A 25,034-nucleotide genomic window follows, 5' to 3' on the forward strand; every position below is an offset into this window, starting at 1 on the left:
TCAGTCACAGCATGAAGTTATGGGAAAGAGTAGTGGAAGCTAGGTTAAGAAGGGACGTGATGATTAGTGATCAGCAGTATGGTTTAATGCTGGGAAAGAGCACTACAGATGCAATGTTTGCTCTGAGAGTGTTGATGGAAAAGTACAGAGAAGGTCAGAAAGAGTTGCATTGTGTTTTTGTAGACTTAGAGAGAGCATATAACAGGGTGCCTAGAGAGGAGTTGTGGTATTGTATGAGGAATTTGGGAGTGTCAGAGAAGTATATAAGAGTGGTACAGGATATGTACGAGGGTAGTGTGACAGCGGTGGAGGTCTGCGGTGGGAGTGACGGATGCATTTAAGGTGGAGGTGGGATTACATCAAGGATCAGCTCTGAGCCCTTTCTTATTTGCAGTGATGATGGACAGGTTGACAGACAAGATTAGACAGGAGTCCCCGTGGACTATGATGTTTGCAGATGACATTGTGATCTGTAGTGAGAGTAGGGAACAGGTGGAGGAGACCCTGGATAGATGGAGATATGCTCTAGAGAGAAGAGGAATGAAGGTCAGCAGGACTAAGGCAGAATATATGTGTGTGAATGAGAGGGAGGATAGAGAAATGGTGAGGATGCAAGGAGTAGAGGTGGTGAGGGTGGATAAGTTGGGTTCAGAGTAATGGTGAGTGTGGAAGAGAGGTGAAGAAGAGAGTACAGGCAGGATGGAGTGGGTGGAGAAGTGTGTCAGGAGTGATTTGTGGCAGACAAGTACCAGTAAGAGTGAAAGGAAAGGTCTACAAGAGGGTAGTGAGACCAGCTATGTTATATGGGTTGGAGACAGTGGCATTGACAAAAAGGCAGGAGTTAGAGCTGGAGGTGGCAGAGTTAAAGATGTTAAGATTTGCACTGGGTGTGACGAGGGCGGACAGGATTAGGAATAAGTATATTAGAGGGTCAGCCCAGTTTGGAAGGTATGAAGACAAAGCAAGATAGGCAAGATTAAGTTGGTTTGGACATGTGCTGAGGAGGGATGCTGAGTATATTGGGAAAAAGATGCTAAGGATGAAGCTACCAGGTAACAGGAAAAGAGGAAGGCCTAAGATAAGGTTTATGGATGTGGTGAGAGAGGACATGCAGGTGGTTGGTGTGACAGAGCAAGAAGCAGAGGACAGGAAGAAATGGAAACAGATGATCTGCTGTGGGTGACCCCTAATGGGAACAGCCGAAAAAAGATGCTGGTGTTTTTAAATGATCTCTGTATGGATTTTTCATCTGTGCTTTTATTGTTTTATATTGAGTAATTAAACAATTCATTTTAGTGGTGGCCTGCTGCAGTTTTTTTCAATTCCACTAAACTACGAAAGCTACTGTTAATTATTATTTTTCTGAAATATACATCACAAATATATATCAAAGATGGTGCTGGACTATGACTGTCAACAAGAGTAAGAGACCAGTACACTAAATCTGATGCAATGCATATTTAAAAATTGTTGTTGTTTGAGTGTAAAGCTGATACATAATCTGTTTTCCAACAAAGGCTGTATGTGTAATTGTAGTACTGCAGTACTTCCTGCTTACTATAATGCCTCTACAAATAGTGGGAATGAAGAAGAGGCAATGAGGCAAAGTCACAGATAGTTAAAAGGAATGCTGTAGGCAAATCTAAATTGTGAGCACCTATAATGGGTCATACCCTTCTTCACACTTCTGTGCCACACACTTTAGATCTGTATACTTTTCAAATAATGCCCACCCTTATATTTACCTTAATGTCATATATTCTACCTCACCCCATTTTCTCTTGTGTGTATAGGCCGAGTACAATGTGTGATTAAATCCCATGCTAACCAATTTTCTCTCTTATATTTGCAAACTAGATCTTTAAAACTGTAACAAATTGATTTTATACCTTGGATTAGACATACTCTGTACTTTAAATATATGTAAAAGTATGTGTATGCGTGTATGTGTGTATATATATATATATATATATATATATATATATATATATATATATATATATATAATCTGTACTGAACCCCGAAGGAACTTTTCACCGAAGCACAAGCAGCCGGGGATATTTCCGCGAAAGTGCTTTTTACCAAAAAAGCACATTTGTGGAAGTATGCCTGCAGCTAGAGGGAGTCATGGTGGAATGACTGTTGCGGAGATCATACTACGGCGCGGATAAGGGAATATTCCCTTTTCCTCACTGTAGTGCAATCTCAGAGTGAGAATATTAAAGTGGGGGGCAGAGCCCCCCACATGGAGGGTGCAAGGGGGCTTGTCCCCCCTGCATAAAAGCAGATTTTTTTTTTTTAACGCACTATAACGAAAGCACTTTTTCTGTAAAAGCGCTTTCGTTAAAGTGTGTTCGGTGATTGTGGATTCGGACTATTGAACTTTTGTTCAATAGTCCTATGTGTGTGTGTGTGTGTGTGTGTGTGTATGTATACATGTATAATTAAATGCCACATGAATGTTCTCTATAAACTGCAAAGTGCAGCTAACAGTATGTCTGCTGTCTCTCTCTCTCTCTCTCTCTCATTGTCACTCTCATGTGACAATTAAAGGTGCCTCTGTTTATAAGCTGGGCTATCGTGGCTGAAAAAGGATTTTGTTTCCATCCCACTCACTTAAATAATGAGGTAACTCAATTAATCAATCAATAAGATATGCATACATATTACAGAGGACTACAGAGATACCTTATTTGAACCTTAATGCAATATCATATGTTAAAAAGATACAATGACAGATCTAGGTGTTTTGCAACATAGTGACAAGGAACATACATTTGAAGCTATGCTCACATATACGAACATGGGTGACTTATGTGAATGCTGATATTTCAGTTCATGGTGACTTATGTCAATGCTGATATTTCAGTCCATGGTGACTTATGTCAATGCTGATATTTCAGTCCATAAATGAGAGCATGCGAGATGTCAGGTAGTGGTTGATTTTAATATATTTTTGGTAATTCAGGCACTATGTGTGGTACTATCTCAGATTACTCTCTAATAGGCAGGTCTGTTTGTAGAGCTCAGCATATGCTGTTTGCTTCCATCCTTCTGCAAAACTGAAAGGCTTGCTGAACTGGCCACAAATGGCACCCAATATTGCTATAGGATCTTGTGTTTTGGGAATCTCAGGGCACCCTGGTTACAACTGAATGTTGCAAAACCTCAATATCCTTTGCATAACAGTTGACTGCTTAAACAGGAATCATTAGCTTTAATTTAACTCCATCATGCAATGTTTAGGATCATAAGCTATATTTATAGGTAGTTACTAAGCTTGTTGTCCAGGGGACCATTGAGGAACCTAGCCCAGATTACTAGTTGGTCCCAAGTAATATCTAGTTAAGTGACTTACTTAAGATCACACAATAGTCAAATGAGGGCTGTGAGAGTCAAACCTTATGCCACAAAAACTACAGCTTACAGCCATAGGTCATTGTGCCATCTGCCAACTGCAGATAAGCTCACTCTTTGTACATAGTGTATGTTAGGCTGCACTAACTGTTTGATATGATCCTAATCACATCCATGTTGCTGGTCATCAGTGCATATACATGGCATAAACTGCTGGTGAATCTGCACCACATATACATGCTGAGTATTTAGTGTGTATACGTGGCATACACTGCTTTTGAATCTGCACAACATATACATGCTGAGTATTAGTGTGCATACATGGCATACACTGCTTTTGAATCTGTACCACATATACATGCTGAGTATTAGTGTGTATACATGGCATACACTGCTTATGAATCTGTACCACATATACATGCTGAGTATTTAGTGTGTATACGTGGCATACACTGCTTTTGAATCTGCACAACATATACATGCTGAGTATTAGTGTGTATACATGGCATACACTGCTTGTGAATCTGTACCACATATACATGCTGAGTATTAGTGTGTGTAAGTGGCATACAGTGCCTGTGAATCTGTACCACTTAGCAGTACCAGTAGACCTTGCCTGGCCTTTTTAAGCTGCAAATAGCTCCAGAGTCAGAAATGAATGACACTGATGCAATATTTGAAATTAATGGCCCTTTTTGCATGACTAGTACTTACAAAAGAGTAACCTACAGCTCCTGCTGTTGAAGCAATTAGATCCATGTTATACATAAGAAGAAGAGTATGGGGCATGTAAATTAAGTACACATCTCACTGCACTCAATTGCTCATCCCATTATTTTTCAATAAACTGCACGCACCAAATGGTTAATGTATTTTATTTGTTTATGTATATATGTTTACTGGGGTAGTACACTGCTCAATATTGAACAATTTTAGGCTCAACCTGGGTGAAATACAAAACATTTTACAAACATAAAATATAGAAATGTAAGCAATGACAGAGTATCTTTCTCCAGAATGCCTTATAATATCGGGAAACATTTCTGACTACAAGGAAAAGAGTTATGAGTTAGAAATAGTTATTTTAAATCTTACAAAACCATTGGGGAATAGCATGATCCGCCTGGAGCAGGAAACTGCCATAGACTGTAGTGTACTGCATTTGTATATGCTTATTACTGGTTGTTTATGCACAACACATAAAGGAACCCTTAACATAGAAGATAAGTAACTCACAACTGTAAAATGATGCCAAAGAATGTTGACACAAGGTGTAAGTCTTTCTAGAGTGGCAAATAAATGTATACACAGAAAATTGAAATTGGAGAAATCATGTACACAAAACACTTTTAAGTTTCTTTTTAAATATATTCGGAATTTATGGATCTTTCTGACAGTTAAGGCGGAGGCTTATGGCTCTGAACTGTTGCCAAGCTTCTTTCTCTACTCAGGAGTGCAGGGTTTGATTCCTTCCATCTGCTTACTGTGTGACACTAAGCAAATCATTTGACTAGGCAGTGCTCTTGGGTTGCTTCAACAAAAGGGCATTTGTGTCCAGTGGCCTTATCTGAATGCCTTTGGTAGGCAGCCAGGGGCCCTTTTCAGCCACATATGTACACATACAAACACACATACATCAGTTTTCCAATGCACATAAACAGATTAGATAGTTTGTTTACATTTAAATATATTACATTTATATAGGAATAAGCAGTTATGCTATCAGTAGCATGTTGAAATAGATTGTGGCAGCAAGAAACCTAATGCTGTCAGTTATCCGTTATCACTGTTGCATCAACATTTATTGTCTCCTCTTAGCTGTTGCCCAAGTTGTGCTCTGAAGGATGGGCTCTTCGAATAAACAGCAATACACAACATCTCCTGCACTCACAAGGTGATATATATATATATATATATATATATATATATATATATATATATATATATATCTATGGGTCTACTGTTTATCATCAAAAGTACATTTCAGCGAATCACACATAAACGGCTCCAGATACACGAAACCTCACTTGTCTGGAAGTGCAGTTTTCCGACTTCTGTTTCAGCGACATAGTCTGCAGCTGGTTTTGCAAGAAGTAGAAGTCCATGTGGGGGGCACAGGGGATGTAGGGGGCCTTGCCCCCCCTGCAAAAATGTTGAAGTGTGTGCTTTTTTTGTTTTTCAGTTATTTGTAATTCGGAGAAGTGTAGTTTCAGACAAGTGAAATTTCATGTAAGTGGAGTCATTTATGTCCGATTCACTGAAATATACTTTCAATGATAAACAGTAGACTATATATATATATAAATATATATATATATATATATATATATATATATATATATATATATATATATATAGGTCTACTACAGATGATCGAACGTTTAAAACATTGACTTTCATATGGCCGAGACCATATGACTGACGTTTCAAAAGTTTGAACACCTGAAAAAAAAATTCCTGGACATTTTGGCAGGGGGCCAAGCCCCTCTGTACCCCCACACCCCCTGCTATTTAAAGATAACTCCAAGATTGCACTAAAGCAAGGAACAGGGAATTTTTTCCATTCTGCGCTGTATGGAGATCTCCGTTCAGAATGTTTGAAGTTTTAAAACTTCGATCATATGGTCTTGGCCATATGAAAGACGTTTTAAGATTTTGATCATATGTAGGGGATCTATATATATATATATATATATATATATATATATATATATATATATAGATAGATAGATATAGATATATATAAATAGATGATAATTAAAACATCATACAGTCTTTTTAAATCCAGGATGTAACACTGTCATAAACTCTATGAGATGACATTTGTATTTTGTGTTCTAAAATTTCAGATCGCTCACATTTTCTACTTTGCATTTGCCGTAGACATTGAATCAGCATAAAAACTTGGCAAAAAACGTGATTGTATGTAAACGGGTTTGTCCTTGAAAGTGCACTAGATAAGCTCTTGTTAATGTGTGCAATAGTTAGAAGGCTAATAACATAAAGCATATGATAGTGGTCATGAGATGTTCGCTGGAGTCACAAGGGTGCTGAAGCTGATCTTCCTACTCCTTCTTATGGCAGAAGGAAGTATATCTTAGTGATTCATGCAAAACATGTGTCCTTTCATAATTTAGGACAGGATCTAGACAGTAGCATAGAAAAGTGACCTGCTTCATAATTAGCACAGCCTCCTATTGTAAAAGAAGTAACCTGCCTCATAACTTAGGATAGTGTCCTACTGAGTGGTATAAAAAGGTGGCCTGCTTATAATGCAGGACTACATCCTGGTGGGTGGTGTAAAACAGTGACCTGCATCATAATTTAGAAATAGATTCTGGTAAGTAGTGTAAAAGTGACTTTCTTCCATAACTTATGACAACTAGAATTTTGTAAACGAGTAGGCATCTGTTGCAAACAAGACCATGTTAAAACTTTTGTGCCACAGAGTTCTCGCAGCCTAGTAAAGTTTGTGGTAAGGGGCCCCTCTGTTTTGGGATAACAACTTCTAATTCCTTGGAATTTGTTATTTTCAGTGGGTGTAGGATGGGACCTTAGCTACTGCAGTAAGAAGTTTATTTACCTCAGTAAGCCAGTAGGAAAAATTTATGCCAGGTACCGTTTACAGGACAGTGTGAAGTTATCATGATTAAATGCCTAATGACTGCATTAGTTTGACCTCTTTAGGAATTGCTCTTAGACTGAAATGTTAGTCATGAACAGATAATAGTTTTATACTACCCCTCATCATATAATTCCTCGCAGTCATGTCCTTCATTGAGGAGAGGATGTTTGTAGACATTATTAGCCTTCACAAGGTTTACACATGCTGTGAAACTAGCAGTGCTGGCTGCTTTTGTTCATATTTTCATTCAATCATTTTAAGCTTTTCTTTTTTTCTTTTTGTTTATAATAGTACCAAAAAGCAACTGACAACCAACAAATCTACATGAACTATATACATGTCAAACTATGTACACTTATACAATGCCCAAAATTACAAAAGTGTGTCACGGTAAGGTTACAATCATTTCAGAGTATGTTCAAAAAACATCCTCCGATATTCTTTGAGATAAGGTTTCTGATTTTGGTTGTATAATTGATACATATAAGTAGCTTTTCTAATGAGTCATCTAGTGTGTAAAAGTCCCGATATTTCCTGAAATAAAGGGCCACATACTATGCCAGTTATAGTGGTATAGGATATATTATAATTTTTCTTGATGCTAGACTAAATGGATGCATTATACAGCCATTTGCAACAGCTGCAGCCCCTGCTTAGCCATGTCATTTGGCTGTAAAATTATAACTAGCATTTCAATGCACGTTTAACAAAACACAGTAAAATGTGCAAGGCACAGTAATCGTTACAGGGTGTATATACTTCTGTTATATGTTTTGTGCATGCAATCATGGTCTTTTAAGGTCATAATCAATACTCTTGATTGTGATATATATAAACATATGATTGTGTGCCATTTTGTAAAAGGTAGTTTTGACTGCGGTATACATGGTTGAAAAAAAAACTGAAAGTATATTTGATTGCAGATACATTTGACTGAAAAGCCATTTTGTTAAAAACCTTCTACACAGCACATGCACCGCAAAAAAGTTTTTATGCAGGGGGGCAAGCCCCTATGCACCCCTTAATTATACATTTAAACTCCATAATCGCACAACAGTGGAGAAAAGAAAAACTATGATATACAGTGAAACAGTGCTGGCACACAAACACAGACTTGTACAAATTTGGGTGTACAACATAACAATGGGTATTGCCATTCCACTCAAAATCCTCCAAATTATGCCCCCCCCAACAACTCACATGAGCAAAAACAGCACCAGAAATACCATTTCTAGACTATTACACTTTTCAACAAAATGGCTATTCAGTCAAATCCACCTGCAGCCAAATGTACTTTCAGTCATTTTAACCTACTGATTTTTCTTGCAATCAAATCTACCTTTGATGAAATGATACACAACCATGCGTATATTCAACTCATCTGTGAAAGTACTGACTGGATTCTACACGTACAAAACACAAATAAAATAATAAAATAACATCCTGGCTAAATTAAGCATAAGCACTTCAAGTGTTCACTTAACTTAAGCCACACAAGAGCAGTGCTTTTACACCTCACCCTTGACACATATGAAAATATGATTTGATTTTTAGTGCTTTTAATATTTAGCGTTGTTATACTTTATGACAAAATTGGCTAACATCGGAATTGAAAGCTTTACTCAACCTTAGAGACAATGCATGATATTCATAGACACAAAATCCATAACCAGAAAAATTGTTCTGCTTTTACTTATCTCCATAACTAAGCTAATCAAGCCATATGCAGACACAAAATCAACTATTTTAGACACAAGCAACTTTCTCTGCTAGACAAACCCAAAATACTTCTGGCAGTAAGTAAATCTTCTTACAGGCCAGAAAGCCACAGATCCTACCTCCTCACCCTCCTCATCATAACCATCCAGGCATCTCGAGGGCAGTTTTCAGCCTCTGACATTCCCAGTGAGTTCAGCCACCTCTTTTGTAACACAGCCTCTGTCTGTCCACAATATACTCAGCCTCCATCTTTTATCTCCTCTTCTATTTAAAGAAAATCGCTCACAAAGTCCTTCAGCTCTAACTGGAGAACATACCATTACATGCACCCTCTGATGCAGACAACCTACTCCTTGGTTCATCTCACTCTACAAATACATCCCTAACGCAGCTCTTCTTCACATTTATTACCTCTGCTTAATTCAAACACAATGCCAGACACATGGAAAACTAATCTTGTCAAACCCTTCCCAAACACTCTCATCCAGAGAACACCTCCTACTTGCAACCTATCTCCATCCTCTCCATACTTTGGAAAATACTTGAAAAAATTATTCACAACCAGCTGTACACTTACATCCAACAGTGCCATCTCCTTACTCTTAAGCAACATGCATTCTGGGTTGGCTGGATCACAATGACAACACTATGGTCACTGGTGAGATACTACTCAACATAGGCAAAGGAGACTTTTCAGGTGCACTCTTCATTGACCTTACCAAAGCCTTTGATCTTATTGACCACTTCCTATTCCTCTTTTACCCTCTCCAAGAAATCGGAGTTAGCTCCAATACTGTCACCCGATTCCAAGATTTCTTAACAAATAAGTATTGCAGAGTCAAACTCAGCTCATTCCTATCACCTTCAACCCCCTTACCAAAGGAGTGTCCTAAGTACTCCATACTTACCCCTCTGTTGTTTTAAATCTTTAGTAACAAACAACCCTTCAGCCCCCCTAACCTTTCTATCACTCTTTATGCTAATGACATGCATATCCTTTGATCCAGTCCCTCACATTCCACTGTTCAAACCCAGCTTCAGTCTGACTTCCACTGCCTTAATTCTTGTCTAAACAACCATAAGCTACTCTTCAAACCATCCAAAACAAAAGGTATAATATTTGGAACCTCACAGAAGCTGAAAAAACCTCCTGAGAATCTCAATATTGCAGGTCTGAATAGTAATCTAGTAGAAACAACCACATCCTTTAAACACCTAGGTTTATGGCTGGACCAGTCACTTAACTTCCATAACAACATTGAAAACACCAAGAAAATATCTCCCTTTCTCTTTAGACCAGCGAAAGTTGCAATAAGCAATGTAGTCCTCCTAGCTCAACCCAAAAACGGGCTTCCCATCGTAGCTACATGCTCTTAAAAAAAAAAAAATCACCCAGTCGATTGAAAACAAACTCTACCAATTCATTTCCAGCTCACCACTCCGAGAAACACAACTGTATCACCCTATCCAAAGCTAAATGTTTGAGTTGTGGCTAGAGTTGAGCTACCCTTGGGGTCTCTTTTTTTTTCAAACTACTTTAATCACACCTTATAACCACCCAAGTTCTCCCATTTGACTTCCTTCTCCAGACCCCCCAAACCAAACTGCACTGTACTGACCACTCCTTCTCCATTCTTGAATCCAAACCCTGGCAACCCCTCCTTCTCACCTAAAGGAACTGTCCTGTTTCCTTACATTCAGAGCACAACTCAAATGGCACCTCTATCCAAAATCTGACTGCAAGTGGTTTTGCACTGAACACCACCCAACTCCTCCTTCACTTCCATTGCTTCTACTTCCACCCTCTGTTCTCACCTGCTGCTTACCTTCCATATTTGCTGCTAAAATTAATCCATATTTTTTCCTCTCTTAATAATACTTGTTCATTGTTTCTGTTGTCTTCTGGGTTTTGTATCTATTGTGATTACTCTGTGTGTGATTGTGTATAAGCTCTGTTTTATTTATTTATTTATTTATTTATTTTTTGCGAATTTCTTCAACTGGGCTATGTCTACAAATGGCATGTTGTGATCAGTGTACTACCCTCTGGTAAATAAATTTAAATAAGTAAATAAAAAATGAATAACATTATGGAGCAACTGTTCTCCCTGAATCTCTCTCTCTCTCTCTCTCACACACACACACACACACACACACACACACACACACACACACACACACACACACACACACACACACTGCAGCCATATTTAATATATTTTTTTAAATTTACTTAATTCATCTTATTTTTCATGTTCATGCATATGGGTCACATACAAGCACACTCATACTGTGCAGCTATATGCATTAATTTGTTACATTTGATTTATTTGTTTGTTATTTTTCATGTTCTGTATATTGCATGCCTGTCTTAAGCATTTCTCAAAATGTGGGTTTACTTGGTACTAGTGTAAGGTTATGACAACCGTTCTAAAAATTATATTAAAATACTACTTCTGCTGCATCATTTAAAATAAATACCCACCCCACCACTGAAAAGTGTGACAAACTTGTAGGCAGCTTACATTTCCCTTATACCAAAGAATGACAGCTGTCAAGTGATTGATAGTCTAGATACAATCCAACAGTTCAGATACAAATTTTAGTTAGAGCACATGATGTAGCCATTCTGAATTCTCAGCGATGTTTGCTGTTGTGTAGCATGCCATACATACTATGGTATAACTTGATGTTATACAGCTCATTCTCCTGTGGTACTAAGTTATGTCACCCCTTTCCTATACCCCAAACACCAAGGAGGACATGAGCCAAGTACCACAGTAGGAGGGGGACCATGGACCAGCTGGAAGCATAATATCTGTTCATCACAAAATGATGGCTTACAACCGACTCCAGCAATATATGGCCTGACTATACATACCAGGAGATTAGCTAAGTTAAGCACAGCAGAATGAAAATGTGTATACTGCTAACTTGTGTTCTTCTGCTTTATTTTATTGTGTAGATTAGAGTAAGACCATTTCCATTTTACATTATGCTGTAGTATTAGTGGCCAGAAATTCATAAATTGCTCTGTTTCATTGCTTGGACTATGCCATGTGGCTTGGTCTGATTTTTAGTAGTTGTTTAATGAATCTTTCTCATCAGATCACAAGCAAGCATGCCCATACTGGCCATGATTTTAGTATTATCATTTTAAGATTTCCATATTCATTGTGTGAGTAATGCTGACAAACATCTGTGTCAGTGATTTATGAATAATATGCTTTCTTGTTACAACTCCTTTTTCTCCATAGCTTTAGCTCTGTGTTACTGAGTAGGCATGTGCATCCACTGTGGTATGGGACACTTGTCACTATGTGACAGCTGTTGCAGTAAGATGCCCAGAGTATATGACAGCTGTTGCAGTATGATACCTAGAGTATGTGACAGCTGTTACAGTATGATGCCCAGATGATGGACTGCTGTTGCAGTATGATGCCAAGAGTATGTGATGGCTGTTGAAGTATGATGCCCAGAGTATGTGGTGGCTGTTGCAGTATGATGCCAAGAGTATGTGATGGCTGTTGAAGTATGATGCCCAGAGTATGTGGTGGCTGTTGCAGTATGATGCCAAGAGTATGTGGTGGCTGTTGCAGTATGATGCCAAGAGTATGTGATGGCTGTTGCAGTATGATGCCAAGAGTATGTGATGGCTGTTGCAGTATGATGCCCAGAGTATGTGATGGCTGTTGCAGTATGATGCCAAGAGTATGTGATGGCTGTTGCAGTATGATGCCAAGAGTATGTGATGGCTGTTGCAGTATGATGCCAAGAGTATGTGATGGCTGTTGCAGTATGATGCTCAGAGTATGTGATGGCTGTTGCAGTATGAAGCCCAGAGTATGTGATGGCTGTTGCAGTATGATGCCAAGAGTATGTGATGGCTGTTGCAGTATGATGACAAGAGTATGTGATGGCTGTTGTACTATGATGCCCAGAGTATGTGATGGCTGCTGCAGTATGATGCCAAGAGTATGTGATGGCTGTTGCAGTATGATGCCAAGAGTATGTGATAGCTGTTGCAGTATGATGCCCAGAGTATGTGATGGCTGTTGCAGTATAAAGCCCAGAGTATGTGATGGCTGTTGCAGTATGATGTCAAGAGTATGTGATGGCTGTTGCACTATGATGCCCAGAGTATGTGATGGTTGCTGCAGTATGATGCCCAGAGTATGTGATGGCTGTTGCAGTATGATGCCGAGAGTATGTGATGGCTGTTGCACTATGATGCCCAGAGTATGTGATGGTTGCTGCAGAATGATGCCCAGAGTATGTGATGGCTGTTGCAGTATGATGCCGAGAGTATGTGACGGCTGTTGCAGTATGATGCCCAGAGGATGGACTGCTGTTGCAGTATGATGCCAAGAGTATGTGATGGCTGTTGCAGTATGATGCCCAGAGTATGTGACAGCTGCAGCCGTATGATGCCAAGAGTATGTGATGGCTGTTGCAGTATGATGCCCAGAGTATGTGACAGCTGTAACAGTATGATGCCAAGAGTATGGGATGGCTGTTGCAGTATGATGCCGAGAGTAAGTGACGGCTGTTTCAGTATGATGCTCAGAGTATGTGACGGCTGTTGTAGTATGATGTTCGGAGTTTTTGACAGCTTTTGCAGTATGATGCCCAGCTCTTTTTTAATGAATTTTCTGGTGGTATAAGCACAGGCACAATGTGTTGTTCTTATTTGTTGGTTTTATATTGTTATATTATGATAAATGTTGCTTAGCAGTTGATAAATGGTGTAATGTAACCTGCAGGTTGACTAGTACAAAACAGAATTCTGTATGTGCTTCACTGCAAGCCATAATGTGGCACTACGATTTTATTGATTAAAGTTCTGCTGAAGAGGCAACATTTAGTACACTATACCCAGAGACAAAAATGGCCATCATTAACACTGCTTGTCAGGAGATAGAAGACTCTCAGTTCATTATACAAACTCTGCTTAACTTTATGGCTGAAAGGCACATCCCACTGGGGTATTTAATGTATGTGTAACAGATATGTAGCATGGATTTTAAGCTGATCAGAACAGCCGAAAAAGTAGTCATTTTGATGTAAAACAGACTACTAGTTTTGGAGTTTTGGAGGATGTGTGCATGTGCACATATGTGTACATATCCATGTGTGTGTGTGTGTGTGTGTGTGTGTGTGTGTGTGTGTGTGTTGATATAGTGTGGGGGTAATATATGGGCAGTATATGATTAATGCATTTTTAATTCTTTAAAACATTTCTCTTGAGGCATAAAGATAATTTATCATGCATGTGAAGAATGGTGGTACTAATTTACTGTGCTTTATTTCTGTGCTACCATCCATAGGGACCTTAACATCATAGGCAGTGAGGTTCTAATCACTTCACTTAATCACATTACAGAATGCTGAAAACCTGCTTCAAAAACTACAGCTGACCATAAGTCATTATGCTACAAGAAATAACACCCGTAAGTTCCAAAGAAAACACAGTGAAGCATGATGTAAGAGAGGGCATGCAGTATGACATCACCTTGTATATTTTGCATCATGCATCGGAGAAGCTTTATGTCGTCAAAAAAGCTAGAAATATTCAAAAGACAGCACAATATGTTGTGTAAAACATATTTCTTAAAATAAACATTTATGTGTCACTGCATTTGGATGGTGCTTATAAAGTTAAATTGAAGGAACTCATCACGTGTCATGAAAGACAGCTGTTAGTTTGACATGAAGTTAACTTAAAAGATTAGATTTTGAGAAATAAAGATAGTGTACTGTTTCATTAAGTAGCGTAAGATAATTTGCTCTTATTTATTACTGCAAGGAAACACCCATAAAAAGAATATTTTGCATAGTTAAAACAATGCTGAAGTGCTTTGTTGTACAGGACTGAATTTATATTTTCTTTTAAAGTCCTTACAATACTTGTAGTCACATTGTGTTGATTTGTAGCCATTGACTCTAGTTGCAGGCATTTTCTATATTGCTCTATCTTTTCATGGGAAAGCACTTCAACAATTTAATAAATGCATGTGTGTGTGTGTGTGTGTGTGTGTGTGTGTGTGTGTGTGTGTGTGTGTGTGTGTGTGTGCAATATATATATATATATATATATATATATATATATATATATATATATATGGGTCTACTACTAATTACCGACACGACGATTCCCCGACGGAAAACTCCCCGACGCCAGATGACCGACATCACACAAACCCGACAACGCAAAACACCGAACACCATTACACCGAACACCATTACACCGACACGGGCGTAAACAACACGACACTACATAGTATACACACTAGCCCTGACCCAAACCCTAACCCTAAGGTCCGACACTGCACACTTCACCTACCTGCACCCTAACCCTAACTCACTTAACCCACCCCTAGCCCAAGCTCCACTAACACACACATCACCTACCTGCACCCTAACCCTAACTCACTTAACCCACCCCTAGCCCAAGCTCCGACACTAACGCACACTTCACCTACCTGCACCTTAACCCTAACTCACTTAACCCACCCCTAGCCCAAGCTCCGACACTAACGCACATCACCTACCTGCACCCTAACCCTAACTCACTTAACCCGTCCCTAAACTACAGTCCCTCACTAGCACACACTTACCTTACCCGAACCATACCTCCGACACGAACACACACTCACCTTTCCCACAGCCTAACCCGACATCCCACAATCTCGAGCACTTACCTGACCACTCTAACTCCGTCACCATCGCACACTTACGCGCCGCGATCGCACATTCCCTTGTCGGTCTTTCCGCTGTCGGCAAATCACCCTGTCGGTACACTTACCTGTCGGTCATCTGGCGTTGGTGAGTTTTCCGTCGGGGAATCGTCGTTTCGGGCATTAGTAGTAGACCCATATATATATATATATATATATATATATATATATATATATATATTTATATGTATGGGTCTACTTTGATTCACTGAAAACTCATTTCACTGAATTTCAAAACACTCACACCAAATCGCTGAAAGCTCAGTTTTGTGAAAACTCATTTAATTGAATCAGTACTGTTGGGAAAATAAAATGTATATGCCCTTTTCCCCACTGTAGTGTGATCCTGGAGTTAGTATATATAGTTAGGGGGGCTGTGGGGGCACAGCCCCCCATATTGTGGTGTGTGGGTACATTTGGTTTTATATTGTTAGCTTTCAGTAAAATGAGATTCATAAATATAAAAGCTAAGTAGGTGGGGGGCTGTCTCCCCCCCAACTATATATACTAACTCCAGGATTGCACTACAGTGGGAAAAAGGCATATACATTTTATTTGACAACAGTACTTACAATTAGTGAAATGAGTTTTCAGTGAATCATAGGAGACCCATATATATATGTGTGTGTGTGTGTGTGTGTGTGTGTGTGTGTGTGTGTGTGTGTGTGTGTGTGTGTGTGTGTGTGTGTGTAAATAAGTGCCTCAGCAATAATGCTTGAGATCAAAGCTACGAAATGATGCATTTAGGAAGCATGAAAAAATAAAAACATCTCCACCAACTGGCATATATTGGAGTACGTCATTTTTCCAAGTACATAGGTCCATAAGTAAGTATTACTACCCAGTCTACGGACCATTACAAACCTAGCCACCCCCCATTCAAAAGTTCACTCCAGCCTCAGTGGGGTGAGACATGCTTAGAATTTGTGGCTGCCTATCCAATTATCCAGTCTTACCTTGAAGGTGGCAAAGGTGCTGCTCTACTTTACATGTAATGGAAATTTGTTCCAAAGATGAGTGACACATTGGAATATGAATGTATCTGTCGATGCAGGTTTGGTTCATTTAACTGAGTATTTGAGGTAACATTTACTCTGTAAATGAAAAGGAAAAGGAGGTTAAAGAGGGTCAGATCTTTCATGGTTTAAAAGGTTAGACACAAGTCTTCAAGAAGGAGTCTGTAAGAGAGTATTCACAGAGAGAGGGATGTCAGCCTGTGCTGACAGCAACATTTCCAAGGACTCTGTAAGAAGCTGAGTACAGAGAGACCTTCCAGTCTCTCCTAATAACTAAGATTTTTGATGCTACTGACCTTTTTAATTATGAATCTCTGATGTGTCTCAAGTTGATTGATCTCTTCAGACAAAAACATGCCAAAATTGCATTATATTCAATAATGGGTCTGGTGAGATATGAGTAAAGGGGAGTTACGGCATCTTTGGATGTAGTGGGAGTTGCCTTTAGAGATTTTATTAGCTAGGCAGAAGGCTTTCTGTGCTACTGTAGAGACATGATGGTCAAGCAGTAAGGAATTATCAACATGTGCCTAGATCTCTTATGACAATGACTGATCAGAACAGTTTGCCACCTATATGTTATTTGAAAATGTTTTTCTTCACTAAAATGAATTATTTTCACATTTAAATTCAGACCATTGTCCTTGACCCAGTTGCTAACGTGGAGTAACCCATGATGGAGCAAGTGTGACTCAGTGCAAGACCAAATAACAACGCCCATTTAACAGTTATCTGTAAACTTAAATAACTATAAACCAGGAGTGTTGGCCTAAAGGACTGAAAAATACATGCCAGATAGAAGATTGCCCAACATTAACCCCCGTGGTACACCACTGGTAACATTTTAGCTTACCACCTCTGACTCTAAGCACTTCGGTTCCTTCACACAACCAGCTAGCTATCCACCGCAAACTGCTAGGATTTATGTTCCGATTGTACAAGTCTGTCAATAGTGCCTACATGGAAAATATTGTCAAAGGTTTTGGCCAGGTGCTGATATGTTGTATGTACTGCATAAGTGTGACCCACAGCTACAGTTACTTTTGTAAAGAAATTAACGAGGTTAAGAAGACATGACCTTACTTTAACAAAGCCAAATTGATGAGGATGTAGGGTTAACATATTTTCAGTGTTCAGTTTAATCAGGTCTGAGACAATATGGTCCATAGCTTTACATGTGAGGCTAGTTACAATAACAGGCCTATAGTTACAAGGGTTTGTGTTTGTGTCAGCTTTGTACAACAGCATTACAATGGCTGTTTTCCTGGCTTCAAGAATGTAGCCAGTGGAGAGGCTTAGACTAAAGACATTACACAGTGGTTCAGATAGTCCACGTTAGGCACTGATTATCAGGCAAACTAGTATTTTATCAGGGCCCATGGATGAAGTAGGTGTTCTTATCTTTTGAGAGGGCTGACAGAACGTGTTCCTCAGTAATTAAAGGAGGTATCTGGAATTGTTGAATCTGTGGAATAGCTATAACTGTGTGGATAGTAAAATTTGCAGTAGATTTTCAACTAGGATATTAGGTATTTTCGTTGGGCCATAGTGTGCAGTTTTATTGTGGACTAGCTCTGAACATTGGTGTTAGTTCTTAACTTCTGAAATAGTTAAACAGAAATTTGTAGTTGTTTTTGGTCTTAGTGGCAATTTTAAGTTCATACACAGTTTTGAGCTGCCTAATGGTACCCTTAAACTCTTTATCAGTTTGCTTAAGTGAGCTGTCAAGTTAAGTAGAATGAGACCTCATATAAGCACCAAGCAGTTTCTTTCTCTTGTTATATAATTTATTTATATAGGTTTTCCACCGTAGGTGTTTTTTTTAATTTCTCATTATATTTGATGTGGATAGGGACTCCCTTTTCAATGCAACTATTTAACTGGGAGTAGAGGCAGAGGTAGCAGTTGTAGTAACGAAATCCCTGAAAGGAGGATTACAGCAGAATATATCTAGGTCATCAAGTAACTGAAGAAATGCTCCTTTAGAAAAGTCCCCTAAACAGAGAGATATTTACTTGGGAAGTACTACTAATTTTAAAGGAAAGGTTTACTAATTATTTGTTTATTTAACAAGACAGAATGATGCATATGGAGATGTGCAAGAAATGCAAATATTGGTGAAGACTAGAGCACGGATTTTGGGGCTTCTAGTAGGATAGTTTAACTATTTGTAAAACTGAGTTAGCATTTATACAGTCAAGAAAGTATTGCACATGCTGGCCATTGGCAGGGTAGGTCAGCCGGTTTATTGATGGATAGTTGAAGTCCCAGTAGAAAAGTGTCGGGTTTAATGAGGATTTCAGCTAATATGAAATAATGATCACACTAAGAAGGGGACATAGAGGGTGTTGTATCACTAGCTATGAAGTGGTGATTAGTCCTGTCTGTGGTAATTTGGACATCTAGGAATTCAAAAGTAGTGTTCCAAGGAATCTATCATGAGGTGACGATATCTTTGACAAATACTAATACCCCCCACAATTGCCAGTAGCTCTGAACACATTATAGGCAGTATAGGCAGGAATAGTGAGTGCTTTCATTGCTTGGAAAACATGTCTCTGTAATTATGCATGTATAAAGGTGTTCAAGTGTCAGAAGAGCCTCAAAATCAGGCCTTTTTAAACCTCCTGACAGTGTGCAGAACCACATTAATGTGTTCCAAATTTGAATTTAGTAGGTTGGAATATCTGTCGTATGGAGTTTGCCTAAAAAAAGGCACTATGTGGGCAACAAATGCTTTAGACAGAATGCATTTGAGCAGGTTTCTGATTGCCATTTGTAAAGGGCTTAGTAAGAGAGGTGCAGACCACTCCTGTCAAAGTATCACATCCCAAGCAGACTCATACTGGATCCAACTAGAGTGACATGAGCTGCATAAGTAGTTATTAAAGTCAATTATCTTGTCTTTGAATGTCATCATCATTCTGGGTGATGGCAGAATACCTGTAAGGACCAGTTTCTTTCCTGCCTCAAACACATGCATAGCAAGCTCAGTCATATCCATCTGCATGCCCTTTTTAATTCATCATCTAATGTCGTTCACAGAGTATGGACCACTTGAGGTCCTGATAATATTTGTCAGAATGGAGTTATCTAAAATCCCTTGCTATGCCCTGAATCCTGGCTCCAGAAAGACAAGACTGTTGGGGTGGTGCATATGCCTGACAATCGAGTCACCTATTACGAAAACATTACCATGGTTAGATGCAGTCTTGGTAGACCATAAGGGCTTGGAGTCTGTATAAATGTGTTCTCTGACTTTGTGTGTAAACATTGAAGGTGGGTTTGTTGTTGAGCAAACTAAGTTTTTTTTAAATTCTTAGTGTTTAGTCTTGGAGGCTTAGACAGTGTTCTGTTAATAACTTCAGACTAATTACTTAAGCATAAAACACAGAACAGTCTGAAAGAACTCCTAAATGTATCAATACATTCTTATAAACAGAAATATCTAGTTAACACTTTTAAGTTAAGCTTTTTGTGCAGTTTAGTTTAGTTAAGTTTAATTTAAGCTTGTCTCCTCGGGCATCTGCTGAAAAAGGACCTGCGTCCAGTCGGAATTTCCCGGTAAATAAATGTAAATAAAATAAATAAATAATAAATACGTTGTGAAACAGAATGTGTCGATATAAACTGAAAGAATTTGAACTTATATCTTTACAGTTAAGATGCCAGTCATCCACTGGACTACAGTAGTTGCACACACAAATGATAAAAAAAAGAAGTGCTGGCACCACAGCAGAATGAATCACTAATTTGAACACCCAAACACATCATTAAAATAAAGAAAGAAGTTAAAAGGGTTTCACTTCCTACCTCACAGCATTCACTTCAGTGTTCTGACTCTGAGAAGGCAAGGATATGAGAGGGTCATAAAGTTAGCTAGAATCCAGGGAAAACAGGACTGCAGTGTGTATGATTCTGGGGGATTGATGCTTGGACTGCTGCAGCATCAGGGCACAAAAGAAAACCAAGAAGGCATAAAAGAGAACAGATGTTGTGCTTCATTTCACAAGCCACTTTTTTAGCATAGCCTACTTCAGTCTAGAACTTATATCACCATGTGTTACTTTCATTTGTTTTACATATTATATCTAATTATTTCTTAGCTGGTAATGGGTTAAATGATTTTATTTTATTTTATTTTACTTATTTTTTTTAATTATTTCTTAGTTGGTAAGTGGGTTGACTTGTATGGACCTTTTTGGGCCATGACCTTGGTCATATGAGATGCAAAGCCTGCTTATCTGGACAACATAGTGCACCTGCTAAGCAACTTGTATTTGGGTGAATGAAGGAAATCCAAGTATTTAGAAGAAAGGCATATGAACATGGAAAAGACATGCATACTTCACAAAGACAGTAAGAAGTTGTTAGAATGGAACCCTGGCCTTTGGAAAGTAAGGCAATAATGGTATCCATTGTACCAAAGTGCTGCTCCCATGAGAATGACAAGAAATGCAGATTGTACATTTCTGAGGGTCTATATTATAAAGTTGAAAAAACAAAATGTTGACTTACCTTTCATGTACACCTAAATGTCGAAGCTACACTTTATCGAATAGACAAATCAGCGATTTCTTTCCAAGGGATTGGTTGTTCTCTTAAATCTGCCCTTTTCCCATTTATAGTGCGATGTCGGAATTAGTATATTTAGTTGGAGGGGTGTGGGGGTGAAGCCCCCATTTAATAGCATTTATTTTAATGTGTTGTCCATTGGCCTACCGATTTCTTTCCGTTGGAAATAAGTCGATGATTTGGAGTTTCGATGAAGTGCAACTTCGACATTTAGGTGTCGATGAAAGGTAAGTCAACATTTTTCTTTTCGACTTTATAATATAAACACCATTTCTGAGATAGATGCTGCTACATACAACAGTTTTGAAACAAACTTTTTCCAGAGTAATATTTAGTCTTCTAAGATCTAGGACTGGATTCCACAAGAAGAGGACATCTTTGTGATAGCCTTCTCTCATGGTGGAATTCTTGATCTTGCTGTCAGAGATGCATATAAAGTAGGTTCTAAGTTAGGAAAAGCTATGTTGTAGGAAGAGTGAGCTGCAAATTAGCAGTGAAATAATCTGTCTAGCTGGCAATCCCCATAATTTTCCTGAGTATTTCACAGTACCAGAACCACTAAACTAATTACTGGAGTTGGTGCCAAGCAAGCAAATAAGTATTCACAAATGAAGAGTTACAGAGTTGAAGCCATGCTCAACTGAATCAAATTAGTATCAGAGTAATGAAATAATCTAACATGTCCAAATCTCAAACTAAGGCATTTACTACAGTCAAAGATCTTTGATTGCCAAATAAAATAACAAAAATGATTATAAAAATGCCTTGAAAAAAGAGTCATTGTCTTGTCATTCTTGATTAGATAACCCTGAAACATCTAGGACATTGTTTCAGAGTTTGCTTACACTCTTTGAATAATATGCACCTCCACAGCTATTTGTGAATTTGAAGGTATGTGTGAGACAAACAGTAAAGGACTGGAGCACCCATCAAATATGTCTGTCAGCAACATTTAGCAGTATAGGGGATAGGTTATGCTTAAATTATAGCCTGTTTAGCACATGTAATGAAATGCAATGGTGTGTGTTTCCCTTGAATTCTGCTATATCCTAATTCAAGCTTCTAGATTATCTGCTTATTGAAATTCCATAGACTGTAACTGCAATCTTCACAATAAAAGGACTGAAGGTGTGCATGTGTGTGTGGGGGGTGGCGGTAACTACAGATAAAGTGGTATTAGCAAGTCGGATGATTGTGTCATGTTTGTGTTTCACAGTGACTTGTCATTTCATTCATCAAGACCTAAAATTGGGTGTTGCATTGTGAATAAATATTATACCTAATGAAGGGGGTGTACCAAAGCCCTGCATGATTTATAACTAAAGATAAACAATGAGTTAAGACATTGTATACAGTCCTTACCCCCGTCATGTAGTCATAGTAATCTGTGAATGGGATACATATGGAGATGACCCTCCTAAGGATTGTATGTGATTTTCAAAACACACCACCATCTGAGAAGGAGTTGATAGCAATGGAGTAACCTACAGGACTCCAGCTGTATGCATTATATGGCATTGCTGTTGTCAGTGCAGTTAACCTTCCCAGATGATATGTTGCTCAGGATGCATAACTGAATGACATATCCCTGATAAAAAAGAACTCCTCTTTTGCATGATAGGAAAAATTCTTCCAGCAGCAGATTTCCCCATAGTGCAGACAATCCTGCTATCAAAACCACTTATTTCACCTCTCCTTCCCCACTCTCACACAGTGATGCTGCCAAGCTTCCATTAGAGGGAGACTGAACAGCACTTCGTAACATGGCAATGGCACTAACTCTGCTGTTGTACCTGATGAGCGGAGCTTTTTATGAATCACTGTTAGACATGACAGGTAGCAAATTAGTGCCATATATTATACCTTGCAAAACTGCTATTTCCAGCTGTGTGTTGTACTGCTGGCATGCTACACAGTCCCCAGGATTCACGAAACTCTGTGCAAGAATAAGGCTATTCTTGCACGGAGTGGTCCATGTCCATTTAGAATAACAGCATGCATTGCATATGCATGAAGGCATGCTGCTATTTAATCTAAATGTACATGAACCAAGAGCGAGAGGAGGGGGCATGTGTCAGCAGTGCCTGCACATGTAACATGGCCCCTTCACTCAGAAAGTGCTGTACGGCACTTTGTGACACAGATGAGTGTCAGTGTATATAATATTAGAGCTTGGCTCTAATATTATATACTAAACCAGTGTCCGCATACACTAAAATGCATGTAGCTAACAGGTAGCTAGCAGCCTTCAAGTGCACCCCCCCGAATGTATGCACTCTTGCCCTAAATGCAAGGAAGCAGTAGGGCAAGAGGACCACAGCTTGTTTGTGCGGCACACTGCTATGCTTAGCCTGGCTGAAATCCTGAAAATAATAGACAAGTGCTACTGTGATACAAAATGGCATCAAGCGGCTGTAGCGTAGTGGTACTGCCATGATTGAGCATGTAGAACATGCTCAGTTCAAATCTCCCCCCTGCCAATTTATTTAAAAACTTATAAGGAAATTGAATGATAGATGTCAATCATATGGCTCATGTATAGCACAGTAGGGGTGGGAGTATGTAAACTATAACTGTAAGAAAATTGTATATATTTAATATAATAAAAAATAGATTTAAGCAATGCTTTGCTACTATAAGAATTGCTTACGGGCTTTCAGCTGTGCTTACCTGGTGTAAGCATTGCTATGCGGATTTGCACAGAGCTAAGCATAGTTCAGCATATTAAAACTGGCCAATCAAGAAAAAGTGCAGAAAAACTGCCCTATTTAAACCCCACAGGTGGGAATATAGCCATAGCCATTTGGGATTGCTCACAGCAGGACCAAAATGTCTGGTGTCGGTGAAGGTGTTCGCTTCCGAGCGCAACGTTGGGGCATCCAGGAGTCCAGGGTCATGTTTGGGCTCCTAGTAAAAAACCATGATGGCAGGCTGCTGCAAGGCCAGTACCAGGGCTCGCAGTACAAAGCGGAGGCCTGGGATCAGCTTGCACACGATCTCACCAGTGCCACTGGCATACCCTGGACTGGTGAGCAGGTACGTCATCACCATAACATCCTGAAGCAGAGGAATGGTGCACTCTTGGACCAGTGGAGCCATGAAGCCCGAGCACAGGATGTCCCACCTGTCTTATATGTATGCAGTCTTATGTATCTCTAACTAAGTATGGAAAAAGTTCAACTTGTGACTGTGCAGGTGTGATGTCTCCCCATACAGCTGCTGTAGAGAGGTCCCAGAATGTTGAGGGTCATGCCCAGCGACTGGCCCAGCTGTGTTGGCAGTATGGTGAGTACAGAATACCCCCTAATATTAGTAGTAAGAAATCAAAATTATAGTAATGGTAGTACTGCCTGTATATATAACTGTGCTGTAAAAGTCAGGAATAAATGCCTGTGTCAGGCTGCCAGCATTACAATGGAGTATTCCCAGCTGCTATGTAATACAGATGTCAGTAGCAAACAAGGTACAATATGCAGGAGAGGAATATTAGAATATGTATGAGTGTGCCTGAGTGAACCTGCCAAGAAAGTGCCATGTCAGGGCTACTGTAACACTTAGAAATGAAAAGCATTCCCTTGTGCAGATCATGCAGGAGAATAATTGTGGATTTCGGAGGTGTACACAGATATGTATGTCAAAACTAATAAAGGTGATTGCAAACACTGGTGTGTATCATCTGACTTGTACCTGAAAAATAAAAATGTGTATGTCCTGCAGAATGCATTAACTGAGGTGAACTGAGTTAGCATTGCTTGTCTGCATACTTTAGAAAGGGCATGTCAAATAACTGAAAAAGCAACAGTATATATTTCCATCAGAATGTGTTTTGTTTGTCTGCCAGCATTGTCTTGTGTTAACCTTTCAATTTCAGCTATATGTAGCTGTGAATGTACTGAAAAATGTATAAGGCTAACAGGTGTAGACCTAAAACCTACACTGTGTACTCAGGAATCTAAATTGCAGTATGTAGTTGTAAAACAGTCAAATGTGCAATCCAGCTAATGT

The 25,034-nt window shown here is 39.1% G+C and overlaps 1 protein-coding gene across 1 annotated transcript; it reads left to right on the plus strand.

Annotated features, from left to right (window-relative positions):
* Positions 1-12,238: 12,238 nt before the first annotated feature.
* LOC122794915 (keratin-associated protein 5-9-like) lies at positions 12,239-13,063 on the plus strand. Its single transcript, XM_044063509.1, has one exon. It carries the CDS (start codon positions 12,239-12,241, stop codon positions 13,061-13,063), a length of 825 nt encoding a protein of 274 aa, XP_043919444.1.
* Positions 13,064-25,034: the final 11,971 nt, after the last annotated feature.

Source organism: Protopterus annectens, chromosome 2.part1, assembly GCF_019279795.1.
Source record: "Protopterus annectens isolate FY-2018-M chromosome 2.part1, PAN1.0, whole genome shotgun sequence".
NCBI classification, from domain to species: Eukaryota; Metazoa; Chordata; order Ceratodontiformes; family Protopteridae; genus Protopterus; species Protopterus annectens.

Bases quoted from the DNA above. Each gene is read 5' to 3' on its own strand.
- LOC122794915 (XM_044063509.1), top strand. From the start codon at position 12,239: ATGCCCAGAGTATGTGGTGGCTGTTGCAGTATGATGCCAAGAGTATGT.